The sequence below is a fragment of the Simochromis diagramma genome, unplaced genomic scaffold, assembly GCF_900408965.1.
Source record: "Simochromis diagramma unplaced genomic scaffold, fSimDia1.1 OVJJ01000483.1, whole genome shotgun sequence".
In the NCBI taxonomy this organism is placed as follows: Eukaryota; Metazoa; Chordata; class Actinopteri; order Cichliformes; family Cichlidae; genus Simochromis; species Simochromis diagramma.
The window spans coordinates 3,779,966-3,800,820 of NW_024386835.1; the positions used below are offsets into that span (position 1 = coordinate 3,779,966).

The following is a 20,855-nucleotide window of genomic DNA, read 5'->3' on the forward strand; positions in this document are numbered from 1 at the left end:
CCACAATAAGGTAGTAATTCTTAATATCAATAGTAAAAAGACAAAAAAAAGGAAAGGAGGAAAAAAACCCAATGAAAACAATTTAAAAAAACCCCAACATGTTAATATGCCCTTCCTCCTTTGTCTGTCTGGATATTTTAACAGCTTCTTATTAATTATTATTTAAACGTTTATCATTTTATTTCTTTATCGATTTAGATATGCAAAAAGTAAAATTCATAATTTTTTACAACCGTTTGGAAGTTTTAACTTGGTAGATTTTCAAAATAAATGTAGCTAGTTCATCAAAAAAAAATTTCCGAAACGAAAAATAACCTATTATGAACAAAACAATTATAGACGTTGCTTTTTGATGAATTACGAGACATTTTTTTTACACACTGTTGGCAAATAATTAATGTCGCAGGAGTGACAGTACATGTGTTTTCAGGAATAGAACGGAAGTATTTTACTTTGGCAGTGACTAGTTGGTCATGAAGTTTTCTTTCCGGGCAAACTGTTCTGACTTCCGTGTTGTTAACAGGGTTTAGCTAGTCCAATGTAGTGTACGATGAGGCCCGGTTAAGTAACGACAGAATTTGGGGAACTTTGAAGAGCCATAGGGATTATCGTTGATCCAGCATCCTTAAGACTTTCTGACCCGCGGGCAGGTCCGTATCACTTCCAGACCGCTCTCCTTCAAACACGATGAAGCTTTAACTTACCGCCGACTCACCCTCTGTAATGTTTACAGGTTTTAGGCTGGGAGATTAAAGCCTTCGCGAGTTAGCCTTCGTTTTTATGTTTAGTTGAGCTTAATATAAATAAATAGATTTGAGCCATTTAGTCTCCCGCCTGTGAGCGATCACATGATATTACATTGGCCTTTGCTAATCTGCGAGTATGTGTTGGTCGACGGCTAAGCTACCTGTGCTATCGGGTTTCTCTGTGTTCACCTAACCCTAACCTACCATCACCATAACATTACAACCCCGATTGTTACTGAGCTACCTCGGTGTTTATTTAAAGCAGGATATTGTGGGTGTGATTTAACTGAGATCCGAGTTAAAGCAGAAGCGGATGTCTTCATTAAAGCCTCGATGCTGTTGTGGAAGTTTCAGGTCAAAAATGTCAGCATTGGTGTGTTCACCTGAAGACAAGTTGGATATATTATTGGATTAATTCTTAAAGCCATTAGTGGTCATGCCATTAAAATTGCTAAATGTGACTTGGTGTGTCACTCCATCTCACATCATCAGCTTTGTTCAACATTTTCTGCTCGACCATGCCCGATTTGCCAGAACTTTGTCCAAAGTTTGGACACATGTAATGATTGCTATGAAATTTTACCCTCATATATCAAGTATTAGCAGTCCGGGATTCGGGTTAGGGTCTTACAATGCACTATTAGTCACACCTCGTGTGCATCACATCCTGGTCTTGCAAGGCTACTCTAGTGAAATGGATCAATGAAAATGAAATATTTCATATATTTAACACAATTTATTATCTCTGTTATATTTAGAAAGCCATCTGGAAACTTTAGAACTGTGTTTTGTCCGGAATAGACTGTTTTTGTGATAAAACTTAACATGTTTGTGTAATCCAGCACGAAAATTGGATGTAAATGGCATTAATTTAGCATTCTTTTGGACATCATCTTCAATTCAATCTACAGTTCGCAAATGATCACTAATTGTCTTTTGCAATGTAAAGCTTTTGCTCAAATGTGCAACTTTATTGGGCTGCTTGATGTTTTTTTTGTCTGTCTTTCTTTCCTTCTGAACTAGCCAATACTCGACATTTTTTGATGTATCTCTCTCAAATTACAGATCCTGGTTTACTAGTACAAAGCTCAGGCGTTTATCTTCAGTGGTTTTTCATGTTCAAATATTTCCTCATTTTTTTAATGTATGGAAAAAACAAAAAAGTATCTCATATTTCATTTTTCTATCGTTGCCCAAAATTATACCGGTATTACCATGAATGGTATGATATGGCCCAGCCCTAGCAACCATTATATATGTCCAAGCTTTGGACCATAACATTTTTTGGGAAATATGAGCTGGTCAAGCAGAAGATCTACGGTGAATTGAGATGGAAATAAATGCTTACACATGCACAAAGATGAAAGATAAGACAACACTGTAGTGATCTGCTGACCTGTTTTTAGTGATTATTAGCTGCTGCTGATGTGAGTGCAAAGGTCATGAGGACTGCTTTATCCTCTGTTGTGTAAACCGATAACAACATAAACTTCTACACTTTACTCCTCACACATTTCATCTCATCTCCTGCCTTTTTACCCCCCATTTGTACAGGAACTATGAATGCAAGCACATAGTTTACCTAGACTGACTTTTGCGAAAGCTTAAGTCAACCGGACTAACCGTGTTAAGTGCCCGAAGTGTACTAAACACTTTGTTCCAGACATCTGTTTATTTTCTACCTAAGTGCAAAGCAGCTGGCTGTAGCTATAATCTTCCCTATTTCTGTCTAATAAATATATTAAAGCAGGATTTAAAACCAAGCTTTGTACTAATCTAATCCTTTTTTTCCAATGTAACTTTCTGTGTTTCAGATTTTTTATTTTTATTTTTATTTATTTTTTAGATCACACCCACAAGTCACATCTGATGGGCCAGCAGTTAACAGTTGTTAGCAGTTGTTAACGTCCTTTGTGTCTGTACGTGGAACGTCAGCCAGCAATGGCCACTCATTTCCGTAGCTACATCTGGGACCCGGTCCTCATCGTGTGCCAGATCGTGCTGATGCAGTGCATCTACTACAGCTTTTTGGGCCTGTGGTTGGCTGGAGTGGACAGCCTTGTGCAGAGTAGTCGGTCATTGGACCAGATCTTCAGCTATCAAGTAAGTTTTAAGATATGCGTGCGTGTTTATGCATTTTTGTGTTGCATATTCGCTCTCTTAAAACTGTATTTAAATGTTTTCTCTGCTTTGGTAGGCTCTCGGTTTTGCAACCGTGCAAGGCAGGCTCTCAATGATGGCATTCATCTTGAATTCTCTTACCTGGTGAGAAATATCATCAGTCTTTTTTCTATACATCATAAATGGATGAGATTTGTGTGACAGCCAAACAGCATCCTGTTTTTCAAGCATCCCATGAGGCATTCTTTATAAAGGGGTGTGTAGACCTTATTTACACCTGTGCAGTTACACATTTCGTTAAGTGTAAAGGTTGAAAATTTTAAATGTTTACGTAGAAAATGGTCGACATTTAATGTACAGTGATACTCAAACTTTGGCATCTTTTCCGTGTCACTGTTCCTGCAGCGCCCTCGGTCTGTGGTTCTTCATCCGCCGAGGGAAACAGTGCCTGGACTTCACGGTCACCGTGCACTTCTTCCACATGATCGGCTGCTGGATATATAACGCTCATCTTCCAGCTGCCTTGTCCTGGTGGCTCGTCAACATAGCCTGCATGGCGTTGATGGCTGTAATTGGAGAGTACCTGTGCATGCGGACTGAGCTCAGGGCAATTCCAGTCAACACTGGACCGAAATCTAATCTGTGAATTTTCTTTGGTGACGGGCTGAAAGATTGTGAAGGGTAATCCTTGAGGGACTCGCTGAGGAGGGTTTTTTCCACCCTCCACTCTTGGAAAAGAAAAAGAACATGAACCTCTGTCAGCACGCATGTCGGATTTTCGTGCTTTGTCTGTTTCCATCAAGTGGTTCACCCTCCCGGACCTGATCTATTTATTCATAGCTGCACATTAAATATTGGACAGTGCAAATTTGTAGCATATTAAGACACCTGTTTTAAGTCTTTTGAAAGCACATGTCAGTTTACATCCTCCTCTAAACTAAATGACTACAAATGTTTTTTAAGTAAGTTTTTATGTTGAAATTCATTATTTTCATTCCTTAATTTTAAGACATTTTTTTCTGATTGTTGTTAAATTTAGCAGACATACACATACGCAAATTAAAAAGCTCTGTCCTAACAGCACTTTAAAGATGCCGGTGTGCAAATTTCACATCAAAGTTTTAGTTGCTGCTTCTTAAAGCTGCTTTTAAATGTTAAATATGGGGAGAAATGTGTTTTTAGGCAACAAAAAGGTACAGTGCTTAGCAGATTTATTAGCTCATCTGTCACAAAGACAACTATTTTAGAAATCTGCCAAAAAACTTCACCTACAAAAACAAATGTTTCAAATCTGTAATGGATGTAAAAAAACAACAACTGTAATTTGGCACCTTAATAAAGCAAAAGTGCTTTTGCACCATTTTAGCTCTTTTCTTTGGTAAAACTGTAAATTTGAAAATAATTGATAATAATAATAATTATATTTTAGTACTAAAAATATCGTTTCAGCTGCACATACTGGTGGATTAACCATTACAGAAAAATAAAAAATGATTTTTATTGGTAATTTAGGGCAGCTGTGGCATAAATCTTACACTGGTGGTCTAATAAATTTGTTAAGCACTGTATGCTAATCAGTAGGTCATCATGTAAATCCAAATATAGGAAAGATTTTATGCGTCATAATTGGGGCTCAATAAGTGGTCCAAAGTAATAAAAACCAGGCTCAATTTGATGTTTCCTACATTCAGCCTCCTAATCCTTGTTAAATGCTTTTCTTTTTGAGTCTGTACCACATTTTGCACAGCAAGCATTGTTGGGTTCTGTCTCTTTATGGCATGATGTATTATGCAAACCGTTTGGCCACTTTGGGGACAGTTTGTCAGCCACCAGCTGCGTTCTGACAGCTGGCTTTGTCTGTGCTTCTGAAAAATTGCTGTTCGGGGAGGATGTGATGGGGAAAGTCCTAAAATGTGCAGCTCTGATGTCTTTTTTTTTTCTCCTTTTTGGAGCAGTGTCAGACTCCTCATTTCGCTGGTGACTTTTAAACTCTTAACAGAATTGACTTTTTGTCTTTAATGTGTTACAGCTCATGCTACACACGCTCGAGATGCTCTTCTTTAGACTGTCAGTTTAAAACCTTTGCAGCTTTGATGGTGCGGATGATGCAGTGTCTTGTTTTGCAGTCACGTTTTCCTAAAGTGTGAAATGAGTTTATAATTATGATGCAGGGGGCGATATTGGAAGGTGCAGCCTCAAATTGGAAAGCAGCTCCCATTCAAGCTGCTTTGAGTAGGAACAGAAAAAGCTAGCCTGTCCAAAGAATGTAATCCATCACCTCTCAAGGTAATTAGCGTGGTATATCGATGACTTGTCTTAAATATGCATAATATTATAATGAGGGAGGTCTTGCCTGAGCTGCTAGTAAGCAAGAAGTGAAAAGAGTCAAGATTTCTTCCCATCCTCCCATTTAAGCAGTAGCTTCATATTTACTCCACAGAAGAGATGTCAGGCTTAAAGTCCACTTTGATCTTATGTGGGCCGAACAAGTAAAACTCCAGTTTCTGTCAGTGTACACATTTCATCTTAATGTAAGATAAAAGTGCAATTTTAACAGTATGACTTGGTTTTTTTACATGATAAAGAAATGCAACGCTATTGTAAATGAAAGAAAACCTGTCAGTGCAACCTGTTGGGCTTCACTGTAAGAAGTAAATGTGTAAAATACAGGAGTCTGTAACTTAATTACTTTGGTGTATTGTGAATGGCAGCGGGGGAGGTCTTATCAGTTGGAAAAGATGTAAAACTTGTGGAAAAAAAACTGTAAAAAGTTTAACATTTATGTCCTCCTTCACTTTCAAAGCCATCCAATCGGCCGGGGTCTTCACCTGACCCGACCGATTCTGGCTCCTGGGCCTTATGTTTTACACCCCTGCTCTATATAAGAGTGAGCCGACTCTTACAAAAAGGTGAACAACTGTTTCCCAAAATCTCCACAAATTACTTTATTTTTACTTTGTACAAACTCGTGACTACTCTTTCTAAGTTGCTACTTTGTTATCTAGCAGTGGAACCTCTGAAAGTGTTCACATCACCTTTTGTATCTTATATTTTTTTGGTAATTCAATATACAAACTCTGGATAGATCTATTCACATCATTAAATTCCTTGGGGAGAAAAAAAAATCGCAGACGGTGTGCGTATTTCTCCTTTCTGGAGATTTAAATGTCTGCACAGCTCATGTTGATTATATTAAAAGGGTAAAGTCTTGGAGAGGAAACTGCAGGTGGAAAAACAAAAAAGCAAAAACAAACATTGGCCATCATGCTTCAGACATCAAACATGGCTTCTCTAATGAGGGTATTTCTACATGCATGTCTTTACTTCTCCAAACCTTTTTTGCCCTGGGCCTTGATCCCTCGCTGCAGGAAGTGTCCAGGTGGAAAGCAGCAGATGGGAGAGCACTAACGAGTTGAAAAACGCTGGTTGCAGTCGTCCTTACCCCCACTTTGCTCCGGGGATGACTAAAAACAGAAACTGTAATAGATGGGTTAAAAAGGATCGGCTGCAATCAGTAAATGTACCACCAGTTTCCATCTTAGTGCTGTTACTCTCCTGAAGCCAGTGAGCACACACTTAGGTTTTAAACATTGTGCTTTATTATTATAAACACACTACTTTTCCATATATTGCTTTATACAGTCTTGTAAATTGTGTATTAAACTGAAAAAAACCAAACCCTCACATGGATACTGAACTTGGTTTTACATTCAGGAGTTCTTTCCATGTCTGAGCTGTCATTATTAGGATTACTATGGTATCATCATGCTTTGTTCAACAGCAGGGAGAAAAGTCCCCTCTTAAGAAGTGACTATTGTATTGCTCATGCTTTGAGGACATCACAACTTTTTTTTTTTTTTTGTATTGTTACCCCCAGGTACACAGTGGATGACGTAACAGCAGTACAAACCTCTTTCTAAAAAAGCTGTGGCATTAGGCAAAAATATCAATAAAAACAGAGTGCATTGTTTTGCAAAAAATTTAAACCCCGTAATTCATGAAAGTAGTCCAAAATAAACATTCTTTAACTTTGTTATTTTTAAATATGTTCTCGTTTTGAAGATGATGCTGTTAAACTACTGGACAGGCGAGTAAAATGACTCTTAGTAAAGAAAGCGTCCCAGAAAACTATGTCAGAAGTAAGGATGGTGCATAATATCACTGAAAGGTTCAGAGAAAATCCAAAGAAATCTCTGTATGCAAGTGAAACGGCTAAAAGCCAATGTTGAAGGTGCGCCCTCACGTAGCACTGTATTAGAAATAGACATGATTATGTTGTGAAGATCAGTATAGCGACTCAGGACCACTGTCAGAGAACAGGTTTGTCTTGTCATCCATAAGAATAAATTAAACAAAAATAAAGAAACATCCTGATATGTTGTCTTCTCTGGTAGTTGCATAAACTATTAAATCTTACCACCTACATACTAGCAACCATGATATGGGAAGCATTAGTATGTATGGTATGGTAAATTGCAGATATACTATACAGGACAAAAGTATTAGGCCACACCTCTTAATGGTTGAATTTAGGTGTATCAAATCAAGCACGTAGCCACACCTGCAGTCTGCTTGTGAAAGAATGGGTTGTTCTCAAGAACTTGCTGAATTTAAGTGCTGCCCTGTAGTAGGATGTCGTTGTTACAACATTAGTTGTTACTTTGGGTTTATGCTTTTTGATCTATGCTCTAATTGTCGCAACCACAAATCCCCCTTAAACCCTGAGCCATAACGTGATTCGACTACATGTCAGCTATTGTGACTGGCCTGTTCAGTCCTGTTGATTTTTCCTTTTGAATTTATCCATGTGAGAATAACAATCATTACCTCATTAAAAGGAAAAATAATCATATCTATATGAAGACTCATAAATGTCAGCAAATTCCTGGAGGAAAATTGCTTAAGCTATTCTCCCCCAGAGTAACAAATATGTTTGGACCCTCAAAAAAACTGACTTCAATAAGAGGAGGAAAAAAATCCCTGCAGTTTATTTATTCCTATCACCTGGCACCGCATATAAAACACTGAGACATGACCACACATAATGCACCGGCACAAGCACAAATGACATCAGCCACTTACGTAAGTTACGTTGTAGGCTCTACAAAGATTCCCTGCAGAAGTCTAAATCAAGAGTCAGTGGTATTATTGCAAAGTGGAAGCGTTTAGGAACCACAACAACTCAGCCAACGAGTGGTCACATAAAGATACAGAGCAGAGCTGGCGAGCGCTGAGGTGCATAGTGCGTAAAAGCTGCCAACGCTCTGCTGTCTTAGTAACTGCAGAAAGCCTCCTCTTGCATTAACATCAGCACAAAAACTGTCCACTAGGAGCTTCGTGGCACGACTTTCCATAACCAAGCAGCTCCTGTAGGTGTAACATGTGGGTGGCCCAATACTTTTGTCCATCCAGGCATCATTAATGTTAAACAGGCTTTAAAAGAACGTATGGTGGCATCTTCTGCAGAGAACAACTGAACTGTTGAGCAGGTTAACGAGCATAAATTGGGAAAAAATTGATTTCAGAACTACATTTGGTTTTCTCAGTTTCGAAATGCTTGTGGAGTGTTGTTTCAAGAAGTGATGAACACGCTCTTATCTCAAGTGCTTTTGAGATGTGACATTCGTAACTATCCATCTCATTATATTTAGTATGGTGTGTTATATTTATTTTAAATAGGGGTTGACATGATTTCCAAATCCAAACATTCTGTTTTATTTGGCTCTTCCCACCTTTTTTGGAAAAGGGATTGCACTTTGAAAGATGAAAGAAATAGAAACAGAGCAAACATGCTGATGGAGTCTAGGTAGGTATGGGGGTGAGGATAATACATCTGCATAACAAAGGATGCAGGCACACTGAGGAGCTAGCGTAACTTCATGCACAGATCAAGACCACTGTACGCCATCTCCGAGGTAAAATTAACAATCTGTCCATTTTTCTGAAGCACTGTCACAAAAATCACCATGCACTTGTGATAACATAAACGACTGAATGATCCAACTTTGTTAAGATCATTTTTAAAGCAAATATGTATATATGGACACAGTTTGGGCAAAACAAACAAAAGAGAAACACTATTTCTCCAACATTTGAATTTACTCCGAACCAAAGGGCTTGATGTTGTTTTAAGAATAAACACCTTTTTTTTCCATGACACATTCACCAAAATATTAATCACAAAAGACAATTACTACTCATGACATCTCATAGACTTTTGTGCTAAATAGATGCAAGTTATTACACATTAATCTTTCTGTTTCTGAAGTTTGTTATTATTCTCACAACTTGACTTAACAGATAAAAATTTTTTTTTAGAAGAGGAGAACATTGTTTGATATATCAAACACATATTAATGGTGTAATCAGTAGAACTTTATGGCAGATTTGTATTTGAAAAGCCACCCACGTGTATTCTGTCATCTACTGGAGTATGCAGACTACTTTAATACACAAGGTTAGTAATAGGATGTTAATAGCAAGTGAGCATTTTCTCACAGAAAGTCACAAAAACAAAAATTTTGTTTTTACACAACGATCAGTGGGTTGGAAAATTAAAAGGAGCCATGGTTTAACTAAAGGTTTAACATGGATCATGTGCAATATACATCCCCTATTTTTTGGTGTCTTTATAGCAGCTATGCAACATCAGCCCTGATGGGCTGAAAGCTTATAAGGAGAAAGGGAATCCAAAGTTGTGTACGAACTGCTTGATTGTCACCTTACTACAACATTTTCTACACTTCAAAACAAGTTAAAGAGTGAATTCACCTCTATAGTGCATACAAATGTTGTTTAGTCATGTCGAGTCTGATTTGGCTCTTTGTTTGATCTGTAACAACCTTAAATAAACAAAAAGTACAGAAATTTGCGTTTGGTCGATAATTTCTATGTTGTAACAATACGTCTCGGCAATAAATCTGAGTATGAGAGCTGCACCCCTGAAAAACTTGTCAAATCTGGTTTGTCATTGTTAAATTGCCAATATACTTTGTTTCTTCAGACTTCGATCATCCAATCCAATAAGCACCAAACGAGTCAGTAGCAGAATAAGCTGAAGATTTGGCAAGGTTTTCATGGGTGCAACCCACATACTCAACTCTGCTGCTCAACCCAAAAATGTGTTTTCCTTACAAATGTGGCAGCATGTAAGGAGAAATTAACAGGCTTTCCAGTAGTATAATATTTAACATGAAGCATTGTTACAACAGAGGACAACCAACCAAACCATAATTTCCTTGGTTTTTGTACCAAGTTTGTAAGGAACTTAAAAGCGGTAAGATGTTATTCTTCATGACGTGTCTCTTTAGTGTTTTCACAGAGCAAAGCTGTGTTTATACAAACTCAGTGGAGGTCAAAAGGTTTATGCTGTAGCTCATAATTAAAGAGGCAGACTGGCATTGTAGTAGTCTGACAGCCCCATCGTCTGTACTACAAGCAGCAGCTGGTTAGCTTAAAAACTGGAAATAAGAGGGTGGGGCAGAACTGCCAGCACAGATCATTCACAAACATTTTTAAATCATTTCTTCAAATTACACAAAAGTGAAAAATATATATATATTTAATGACAAGCTAAGCTAAAACTGGTTGCTATGCCTTTCATATTTACTGGTGAGATCTTAAAGTGGGGTCAGTTTTCTAATTTACTTATTGTAAAATCAAACTTTTTCTTTAAGGAGCATGGTGAAATCAGACTTTACACAAAACACACCATGGATGCAATAACTATCTTATATACAAAAATGTGAGTGATGAATAAAAAGTTATTTGGGCTTAAAAACTACAAAAATTAGACGTTATATTTTCACACAGGTAAACTATTGCAAGCTGTGTTTTACTGCACGACATTGTACAGATATATGCGGCAATGTGCCTGCTCCTTGTACAGTGTTAGTAACCCAGAGCCACAGGTGTCTGATAGTAGAACGAGCTGACCAAATTGAATGTGAAATCCACGAGAGTGTGTGCTTTTAATCTGTTTAGAATGCAGTTCTTTCTGCCACTCCACCCAAAGCTGGAGTATTTGAGAGAATTTCAAACCTCATTCATCACAGACATCAGCGACTCTAGGTCAAAATAATCCTTTGAAACATTTGTGCTCTTAAATCCTTGGCTTTAAGTTTAAACTCTGGAGGCCCGAAGCACGGCGAATACGGCGTCCTCCTCACCCAACCCCTGCTCCATCTATGCAGAAGCCCAGCCGGGCCCAGTCAAGGCCAGCATCAGCAGCAAGATGAGGACAGCGCTAGGTGAACTTAGACTGGGAGAGGAGCTGGGACTGCACAGATCAAACAGACTTCCCTGGAAGCGTATCTTCCTGGAGTCCTGCCTCAGAGTCTCCCAGATGGAGCTGACTTCCTCCTGACAGTCGGACAGCGCCGTGAGCGCACAAGTGTGGAAAGCTTCCCAGTGGCTGTGGCAAATAAAAGGATCATCAGTTCAGCACTGTGTCTGACATTTCACTCGGAAGTCATTCCCACAACAGCATGCAGACATGCACTGGCTGTGCCCGATTAATTTGCTTGCCAAAAATCTATCACTCACACGGCTACGAAGGATGCAAGTAAGTCAAGCTGTGCTTTAATTACCATGGCAACTGTATGAGAGAGTGAAACAATATCACAGATGATATTGCAAGTGGGCAATTTTCAACCAAAGGATTGAGTGTAAATCTTTGTCTTCAGTGCACTGTGTTGGGGTTGTGGAGTGCATGCAGTAACAGTGACAAAGAACTTCCCCCGAATTTCATTACTGCTGCAGCGAGGTCATACATTATTTAGCACAATGGCTCAGTGTCTCAGCACCATTCATTTCTCTAGTCTCCTCTTCTCTGGGATTGTGGCATCTGCTCCCTTTCTCTCCAGTATTTTGTTATGAGATGAATATTTCATGCTGTATATGTCTATATTATTGCTCTCAATTACGCCTTATTTGATCCTAATTGAACTGAAAAACAATTTTGTGCACCAATGGGTTTCTTACCCCATTGAAAACCCATGAAAGCTGGTTTCTCTCTGCATTTCTTGTTCTCTCTGCTGGGGTTATCATTTGTATCTTAGTGCACATGAAAGCTCTACTCACAAAGCGTGATGAGAGCTCAAGCTCACAAAACTCTACAGGGAATGTCTCGCTGCTGCTCGTGCACTCGCCGGTAAAGTAATTATCACCTGCACACAGCTGCCACTCCCCTCTCACTGGTCACGTTCTCCTGGTAGTTGTCCATGCTCTCTCCCAGCTCCAGGACACATTCGGAGAAGTCCTTATAAATGTTCTCACACTTCACATCGACAGAGTCTCCTGGCACCGCTAAGGACAGAACTACTGAAAAAACAGATACAGGAGACAGCTTTCTTTACCGCCTTTGTGATGCTTTGTCCACTGACGAGCTACAAATAACCATGAGAGACAAATCAGCATCCACTGTAAGTGCACATAAATCAAATTTCTTTCTCGCTAAGTGTCTGGCTTAAGATTTCAGACTACTGTCAGACTTCACTTACGAATATACAACCTTTAAGCAAAGACCTCTCTATTACATTTCTAATAATAAATACTATCACTCTTATTTAATTTGATAATTTAATTTGATCAGAAAAACTATGTGACAGGTTGTCAAACTTTCACTTCAGAAGCTGGAAAACCCCACCCCACACTCCATATTTCTTATCAATAATTAAGAGTGAAAAAAAAAAAAGGGATCCAAGTTAAATAAAGGTCAGCATCAGAAAACTTTTGTTTATTTTGCCTACCAAAAGATCACATTCATTCGGCTCATGCTCTTCCTGGTCGTCCAGCCCCACAGTTTTGGAGCAACTGCTCTAGACAGATGTAATGTGGTGGAAGGAAAACATTCCTGACCACCGCAGCCCAAAGCTCGCTTTGTCAATAATAATCTGTACTGATTATAAAGTGCATATTTCTGTATTTTAGTAAAAGTGACAGTTGAGTGAAAAAAGAAGAAGAAACCATTCCGTGAGTTTTCGTCTTTGGGTAAGCGTTTCATGTAAGAAAGCTTGCACACTAAGTATAGATACAACACCCAGTAGGCTATCTACCGCCGCTACAAGCAGTTGGCAGTGGTACAGGTCTGATAACCATCATGCAACACTGATGGAGATAAATAAGCTTACGGTCACAGCACCTACATTCTGCTGCAGGAAGATTAAAAGAAGAGAGAGAGAAAAAAAAGACAGCTTTCTGTTCCAAACCATCCCAACTGGCTCCCACCATAAAGCGACTGAGATTGAGATACCGTACCGGTGGCAAAGGCAACAATCCATCCGATCTTCGTCGACATGAAAAATCCCATATCATCCCATTTCAAGCCGAGCGGAGGGCGCGGGATGCTGCTGAGGCGCCGAAATAAAAAGAAAAAAGCGTCTCTGAGTCACACGGAGGTGATTAGCTGCCCATCATTAATGTGAGTCGATGTGTATCAGTGATTGAGCGCCGATAAACACTTGGTAGGTGTGTATTCACAGTCTTTCCTTGCTCCGGCCGACTGCTGACGTTACCTGCCCCCCGGCGCGCGCTGAGCTCATCTTCCCCCCTTCAGCACCGGACAGTTCTCACCTCCCCGAGCAGGAACCACGGCCCTGCTTCATCACCCGGTGCTTTTATGCTTTTGTTAGACACCTCACACAGGATGTCATCACAGGATCTCAGCTTTTACACACACACACACACACACACACATATATATATATATATATTCCCTCAATCACATATCTGAGGTTGGGAAAATAAATATTTACTTTGTTCCACAGGGAAAATGTGGAAATGTTGTGGAATGCTGTGGAAACATGTAGCATTTGTCTTCTCCCTGATTTTTCCTTTCTTTCTGCAGATTTCTGCACACTTTCACAATCAAACAAATTTTAAATATTACACAAAGATAATCTGAGTAAATACAAAAATACAAAACACTTTGTTTAGCCTTTTATTGTTTTTCAGAAGGCGTTGCATCACAAATACTGACATACAAACGTGACAGACCGCATCACTAACACTGACTGAAGACTCCGAAATGCTCTGCTCAGGAGTAAGGCGGCAAAATTGACTTGCACAGACACTGAGACACATGGTTTCGACATTTTTACTTGCAGCTGCCACGGTACCACTTTAAAAAAAATAAAATCATTAATGGATGTTATGTGTGAATCATGTGTGGTAATTAAAAAAAAAAAAAAAAAAAAAAAAAAAAAAAACGGCATTTTTTGCAAGAGACCAGATAAGGCAGAGAAGGGTTTGATGATAGAGAAGACTGTGATATTTTCATTATTATTATCGAAAAAAAAAAAAAGAGTGGCAATAAACTCAAATTCAACCCTCTTCAAGAAGGCAGTTCAAGCCAGCCCTTGTAATCTTAATTACCGATTGTCTTATTTTTCCCATTACATCTCTTTCTTTCTCTCTCACACACACACACATACAAACACAGATACAAAAGTCCCTTTAAAATGAGCCACAGTTCAGTCTTCTTAGTGTTTAAATGGTCACGGTCCAATGAGAGCACAGGATCCTCTCAGCATGTAATAACTTGAGACTGTATCGAGCTCCGATTCTCAAACATAAAAAAAATCTGCTTCAAAAACTGAATTCCAGACATTCGCATTCTTTGTAAATTTGAACTGAGTTATTGTTGCGAGGTGTTCTGAAAGTTTGATCAAGATTATAACGACAAAGGGAAGCCAGCACGTTTACTGGTCTGTCCCAGCCGCTCTCTTGGTTCGTTTCCGGGGGGATGCTTTAGGGGAAGCCTTGTCTGAAACACAGGAAGTAAAGATCAAATACTCAGAAATCACAATCACAGTAAGAAAACAAAACAAAGCAGAGGGTGAGTGGAGCAGTGTAATCATAACAGCTGGGCAAAATGAACTTACTCATGACATTAAGAGTCTCCTGAGGAATCCAGCTGATGTCCACATCATTTATTCCAGCAGTGCCCTTTTCTATTTTCACAGAAAGCCTCTTTTTCTGCAGAACACACACAAAGGTAGAAAGACCACATTATGTCATCTTAAATCCAATTTAATCACCATCATGCTGACTTTACCAGAAACATTTCTTCACATTTACACCGATTTACAAAGATGCGCCTCATTTCATCTCATGGGCAGACAAAATATCCTTAGATAAAAACAGAAGAGCCAGGGATGACGAGCACATACCGTCCTCGAGTCCAGGACCTGGTACATCCCGAAGAGCAGCAGGGATACCAGTCCCGCCAGGAACACGTACATAAACATTCTGTAAATAAAAGCAAAAACTCCAAGTTACAAATACACAAGAGCACAAAAAACAAGAAGAAGCCAGATTTCTCCGTTTATCAACCTCGATTGCAAATTTTATGTTAGATTTTTTTTTCCAGAAGGAATACGCTGTCTTTAGCTCGACTAATATTTCTGCCAACAGTTTGCACGTCTTACACCAGCAGCACAATCCTGGCTGCGAGTCTCTTTGTGACAATTTCACACCTCCTTTTGCAGGTTTGTACATGTAGTGCAATCTTCTGGGAGAGCTGCAGAGAGCCGGATGTGCCAAAACGACGTGACAAATACAATTTTGTACATTTCCATTTTTTTTTTCTCCAGTGGAATTAAAAAGACACAAAACACTTCATTTGCATTTTCAATTTTGCCTTTACATTATAAAAAGCAGAAAAGCTTACGTTTCTCCATCCAGTCCCTCTTCTCGTTCAGTGATGGTGACAGTCTGGTTGTAAACGGCAGTCTGGAACACGCTGCCCTAAATTTATTTTTTACAAAAGAGAAGTCAAAAGACAAACAGGGAAAACAAAAGAATTTAGGAGCTTCTCTTTAAAACTTGTCATTAAAATGACTCAGTATTTGTTAATAGTGCAGAAAAAAGCAGTCAAAGCTCAGCAGGGGGAAATGATGACAGTAAGGACCCTCCTGGGAATCCAAATTATGGGAGAGAGAGAAAAAAAAATAGTTGCAAACAAAATGTAGTGCTGATGAAGATTTCTTCAAGGCTTTTAATATTCATGAATCATGAATAATCATTAGGTGTGCTGTGAAAAATATTCCTGACAGTTACTGCCTGATATCTTCACATTCTACCCCCTCCCATCTTCTCTCAATAAAAACAATAAATAAATACACTTTTAAAACAGTAACACTTATTTTACCTCAGTGTCTTGATAGTTGAGCAGGATTACAAGTCCAAATGGGCGACCGGCCATTGGCTGTGCTGGGATGAAGGAGTACTCGAAGGAGGCCTGAGCTTGTGGTTTGACGACAGTGTTCAGGGGCAAAGCTGTGAACTATAAACACACAAAACACTAAGCAATCATTTTCTTAAAGTATGACATGAGCTAGTTTGGTTTCCTCAGTTAACCTAACATCAGTGTCTTTGGACAAAGCTGGGGTACCCGGAGAGAATCCGGGGAGAACGTGCAAACGCCACACGAAACGCTCCGGGAACCTGGAACCCTCTTGCTTTGAAGCAACAGTGCTGACCTCTAACACCATGGTGTTAGAGGTCAGCACTGTTTCATTAAAGCTAAACAAAGTAGCCTTTGCTAGTCCCAGAAATGGGAAATTCACAAATGAAGAGAGCATGTGCACAAATATAATAAACATCATTTTACTTTAATGTTTCTGCATCATTCAGATATTTAAGTTGTTCTGTTACACAATTCAGTGTGGAGTTCATGTTCTTCCCTGAGTCTGTGTGGGTTTTCTCAGAGTACTCTGGCCTCCACCCACAGTCCAAAGACATGTGGGGTTCGGTTAACTGGGAATTATAAATTGCCCATAGGTGTGAATGTGAGCGTGAATGGCTGTCTGCGTGTTTTAGCCCTGCAACAGATTGGCGACTGGCCCAAGAGGTCACCAGTGTGTCGCCCTGTGGTAGCTGGGATAGACTCCTGCCCCTGCCACGATCCTGAACTGGATAAATGGAAGAAAGGATGGATGTACAATCCCACCCTTAACATTTTTTTACTTTATTTTTCATTAAGACATGAAAGGAATAGAGAGTGTTTATATGTATTTTTTAAGCATTTCTCAACATTCAAGAGAATAAAACAGAAGTAATGAACATAGGAAATAAAAAGAGAATTCAAAGAAACCTAAACCCTGATATAAACTCAGGGAAAGTCTTGCCATAAAAGTATGTTTAAAGGTTTAAAGGCATGACTTAAAAAGTGACCGACCATGTCAACCAAGTTGTTCCAGAGTTATGAGGCGCTCAGTGCAAATGCTCTCACCTTAGGGCTGTGCGATATGACCAAAATCTCATATCCCGATATAAGACATCTATCGTCTGATAATGATATAAATCACAAAAATGTAACATTTTCTGTAAATTCTGTGAATCTCGGGCAGCTCAACTTGCGTGAAGTGTTTCCAGCTGCGTGTCGTGTACCTGGAGTCGAGTGTTTTAATTGAAACTATACATTTTTAGACATAAGTTGTAACGGCCGCCGTTTTCTTTGTGAGTATTTACTACACGGCGTGCTGCGGGGAAAAGCCTGTTCTAACGTTTGAGTCTAAGGTTTATTTTTTAGCACCTGGCGGCTCTTTTTGCTCCTCATCCGTAAATACGTGATTCAGTTTATTTTGAAAAGTCTCAACAGGATCTTGAGCTTTATTGTGAAAGGTTTATGTGGAACATAAACAAGCAGACATGAATGGTTTTACCGTTGCTGTTGCTAACGACAACCCATAAAAACAGGCGCTTGTCTGTCTGTAGTGTGGTTATATTAAATATAAGAGAAAGAGAGAACTTTAAGAAATTAATATAGCCACTACAGTGACCATCAAAACGATGAAAAAATATTGCCGTAAACAGTTTATTTTGAGACACCACGAAACAAACGATAGCGTAAAATGAAACGATAGACGTTTTTATATCGTCATCCGATATATATCGTTATATCGAACAGCCCCATCTCACCTCTTACATTTTATATACTGGTGCATGTGGTAGTTAGAGGTGGAAGATGTACACCATGAGCGGCCTTAAAGGCAGCCAATAACATTTAATTTCATAGCTAAATCTCTTTAGTTATGAACTTGTCCTGAAGACATTTTACAGCAGGATATGCGGCACATTGTGTCACTTACATTTTGGATGAAGAACTGGAAGTCCTGGGGATAACGAAAAGAGGCCTCCAATGACTGAACGGTGAACTCCTGACTACCCTTGTTGGAGAAACCCACCAGGAACCGCACAATTTCATTGGCAGGAAACTCTAAAAGTGTCATGACCAGAAGTAAATAATGAATAAAAGTAAAACCACAAATGTGAAGATACCATGTGTTTAACACGGCCACAAAACTGGCTTCTACACCATGAAACAACTAATTAAGCTTTTTGCTTTAGTTTTCTAGCAATTATTAACAAAACCAGCGAGACCAACCTTCTCCCGTGGTGAAGATGATCGTCGTGTCGGCATCAGGGTGAGAAGCTAACAGTTTGTCCGCCGCTTCGTCAGAGTCATCTTCGTGTCCTTCCTGATGACACACGCAACTTTACATTGTAAAACCACCACTAGTATGCCTAATCGTACTGCGCCATCACTGTACATACCGAGGTTTGCATCTGATCCTCTTCAACAAGGACATCTTCATCATCTTCCTCTTCATCTACTGCAGCATCTGAGTCCTCGACAATGTCCTCGGCCGAGTCTGAGTCGGCATAAACGTGGCCTGCGAGTCAGAAGCCACAGTGAAGACATGAATGGATTACGGGAATGATGCTGGTTAACATACTGGAAAAATGTTTTAGCAGTTTTCATATGACAATCTGAGCTTGTAATCTTTGATTAATTCAGCGTGTAAAACAGACAAGAAAGTGCTGCATTTGGCCATCATCGTCACACAGACAGTATTTATTTATTTCATAGCAATTTATGTCAGATTATGTCTGTATCAAGTCACGTGATGAAGTGATAGATGGTTATTTAAAGAAGAAAAGCAATGGAAATGTGGACGAAAATCTAATATACACTTAAGCAAGGAAAAATCAAATAAAAAGCGGTTGTAATAAATCTGGCAACCTTGCCTCCAATTTCAATGAAACAGGAGCAAAGACACGTGAATGTGTGTCAGCAGGGCAGAAACCAGCAGAGCCAAACAGTACGAACATCTTATCTATGGTGACGTGTCCCAGAAAAGAGAGGGAGCCTCCAGCTGCTCTTACATCCTCGGCCACTTCATACATTTGTATTAAAAAGCTCCTCTGTGGCTCTAAAGGGAAACTAAACTTTGCGTGACGTGTATATATTTCTTCTTACGAAGAAAAAGACCGCTTTTTCTTTAATTCACAACAAAAGCGACAGACTATTGTATATCTCTAGATGTTTAAGAATAAAACCTGCCTTATATTCACGTTAGCAGCTGATCCAGCTGTGGAGAAAGCTGTCGGATCGCCCCGTGACTGTGCCACGTCAATGTTAGGCGAAAAACTTCTGACCAGCAGCGGAGTGAGGCTACAAATGTATCTGCCTGCTTTCAAGTGAAATAAATACATAAATAAATGCTTACCAACTGATATCAGACCACAGGGGAAGGCCAGGAGAAAAAGCAGCAAAAGTTTTGATGTGAAGTTGAACATGTTTGCAGAGGTGGAGGCTGAAGTTAGTACCACATCAGCAGTTTGAGGAGTAGAGGACGGGAGCTGAGGAGGGGGCGGGGTAAGAGGAGTTCTTCTTCTTCTCCATGTTTCATGGCGCGTGCGTAGAGCTTAGTGGTGCATTACCGCCACCTAGAGGAAAAACAAACAAACAAACTTTATAGCGTGGATGAAGTGGAGCCACGTCGTCCATCTTTAACACCGTCGTTGGGCTGGATGTGGATGTGAAGTAGACTGTGTATAACAGCTGTTTGTTTTCAGGGCTTTTTATTTTACACCAGCATCTAAAACGTTAATAACAGGAACATTAAGTTGAATCACCATGTTTTTATGAAGGGCCAGGGGCACATGAATGGAGGTGGGTGAGGCATTAAAATCCCTTGATTCGCATTAAGGCTAAATATAATCCAAAAGCTTAATATATATGACAGTATATGACAGGCTACACCGTGACACGTCTGTGTTGCACATGAGGCTGCACAACAGTTGTGACCCTGTGTAAAATGTAAATAAATGTAAATGTAAATTGTCTTGTTGAAATATGCATTACTGATTTTCAGCCTTGTTCTTTGCGCATGGAGAGGTCTCCAGATTATGTGAATCTTTTGATGATGTTGTGGACTGTAGATTAGGAGGTATTCAGTCTTCACATTTTATGATGAACATTTTATGAACTTTATTTTGAAACTGTTCCACATTTTGTAGACACCGTTCTCTGCAAACTGTTGAACCTCTGCCCATCTTTAGTCCCAACATTTACGTTTCCGCCCTTTTCTTGCTCCTGTCCTAACTTTTGTGGGATGTGTTGCTGCCATCAAATTCAAAATGAAAATATTTTTCATGAAATTGTATCAGTTTAAACATTTGATGTTTTCTGTTTTGTCGTAATATAGGTTCATGAGACCTGCAGATGTTGGCATTCTGTTGTTACTTACATTTTTCGCAGGGTCCTAACTTTTTTGGAAGCGGTGTTGCACAAGACATGTACATAGATTTCTACATCAATTTCTAACACTGGGACTGACTTTGATAAACCACACTGAGTGACAAGAGGGTAGCCAAAGGTAGACAAACCAGAAGATAAAAAAAATAAATAAATTAATGTCTGCATAGCAGATAGCATGGTGGTATCTCAAAAACTCTCTTAATACAAGTGAAAACCTCTGCAGTTGTTTACAATGGAAAGTTTCTGACGCACTGTGGTTAATGTGGCTTTATGTGTTTTTGACCGGTGTACCTAACTATAACACAAGCATTCCCACAACTGTCAGTTTTAGTTTCCTTCGTCTTATTTGTTCCTATTAATAAATACACTGTAGCATTAGAATGATCCTATAGGTGGAGAATACTAAGCAGCGGGATGGAGTAACACAGCTAGGATATTAT

At 39.3% G+C, this 20,855-nt stretch overlaps 3 protein-coding genes across 5 annotated transcripts; 1 reads left to right on the top strand and 2 right to left on the bottom strand.

Annotated features, from left to right (window-relative positions):
* Positions 1 to 459: 459 nt before the first annotated feature.
* On the top strand, positions 460 to 6,811 carry sys1 (SYS1 golgi trafficking protein). Of its 2 annotated transcripts, none has more exons than XM_040029368.1 (4): positions 460 to 650; positions 2,561 to 2,849; positions 2,944 to 3,011; positions 3,273 to 6,811. In XM_040029368.1, exons 2-4 carry the CDS (start codon positions 2,688 to 2,690, stop codon positions 3,511 to 3,513), a joined length of 471 nt encoding a protein of 156 aa, XP_039885302.1. In that variant the 5' UTR covers positions 460 to 650; positions 2,561 to 2,687; the 3' UTR covers positions 3,514 to 6,811. The 2 variants fall into 2 exon arrangements, with proteins under 2 accessions (XP_039885302.1, XP_039885301.1); XM_040029367.1 differs by having other exon boundaries at positions 462 to 650; positions 2,593 to 2,849.
* LOC120731947 (neuritin-like) lies at positions 6,687 to 13,512 on the bottom strand. Of its 2 annotated transcripts, none has more exons than XM_040029371.1 (3): positions 13,125 to 13,512; positions 12,035 to 12,185; positions 6,687 to 11,280 (listed from the first exon to the last, which is right to left on the bottom strand). In XM_040029371.1, the coding sequence occupies exons 1-3, from the start codon at positions 13,174 to 13,176 to the stop codon at positions 11,052 to 11,054; spliced, it is 432 nt and encodes a 143-aa protein (XP_039885305.1). In that variant the 5' UTR covers positions 13,177 to 13,512; the 3' UTR covers positions 6,687 to 11,051. The 2 variants fall into 2 exon arrangements, with proteins under 2 accessions (XP_039885305.1, XP_039885304.1); XM_040029370.1 differs by having other exon boundaries at positions 12,035 to 12,188; positions 13,125 to 13,501.
* A 280-nt stretch (positions 13,513 to 13,792) lies between these two features.
* On the bottom strand, positions 13,793 to 19,518 carry LOC120731935 (translocon-associated protein subunit alpha-like). Its single transcript, XM_040029351.1, has 9 exons — positions 19,382 to 19,518; positions 18,426 to 18,544; positions 18,256 to 18,349; positions 17,960 to 18,087; positions 16,018 to 16,152; positions 15,538 to 15,614; positions 15,038 to 15,116; positions 14,750 to 14,843; positions 13,793 to 14,631 (listed from the first exon to the last, which is right to left on the bottom strand). Exons 1-9 carry the CDS (start codon positions 19,449 to 19,451, stop codon positions 14,567 to 14,569), a joined length of 861 nt encoding a protein of 286 aa, XP_039885285.1. The 5' UTR covers positions 19,452 to 19,518; the 3' UTR covers positions 13,793 to 14,566.
* Positions 19,519 to 20,855: the final 1,337 nt, after the last annotated feature.

Coding starts and splice junctions, on each gene's coding strand:
- sys1 (XM_040029368.1), top strand. CDS start 2,688: ATGGCCACTCATTTCCGTAGCTACATCTGGGACCCGGTCCTCATCGTG. Junction 2,850..2,943: donor ACCAGATCTTCAGCTATCAA/GTAAGTTTTAAG, acceptor CTGCTTTGGTAG/GCTCTCGGTTTTGCAACCGT. Junction 3,012..3,272: donor ATCTTGAATTCTCTTACCTG/GTGAGAAATATC, acceptor CTGTTCCTGCAG/CGCCCTCGGTCTGTGGTTCT.
- LOC120731947 (XM_040029370.1), bottom strand. CDS start 13,176: ATGGGATTTTTCATGTCGACGAAGATCGGATGGATTGTTGCCTTTGCC. Junction 12,189..13,124: donor GATTGTTGCCTTTGCCACCG/GTACGGTATCTC, acceptor CTGTTTTTTCAG/TAGTTCTGTCCTTAGCGGTG. Junction 11,281..12,034: donor GGAGTGGCAGCTGTGTGCAG/GTGATAATTACT, acceptor TATTTGCCACAG/CCACTGGGAAGCTTTCCACA.
- LOC120731935 (XM_040029351.1), bottom strand. CDS start 19,451: ATGTTCAACTTCACATCAAAACTTTTGCTGCTTTTTCTCCTGGCCTTC. Junction 18,545..19,381: donor CTGTGGTCTGATATCAGTTG/GTAAGCATTTAT, acceptor TCTGACTCGCAG/GCCACGTTTATGCCGACTCA. Junction 18,350..18,425: donor AGGATCAGATGCAAACCTCG/GTATGTACAGTG, acceptor GTGTGTCATCAG/GAAGGACACGAAGATGACTC.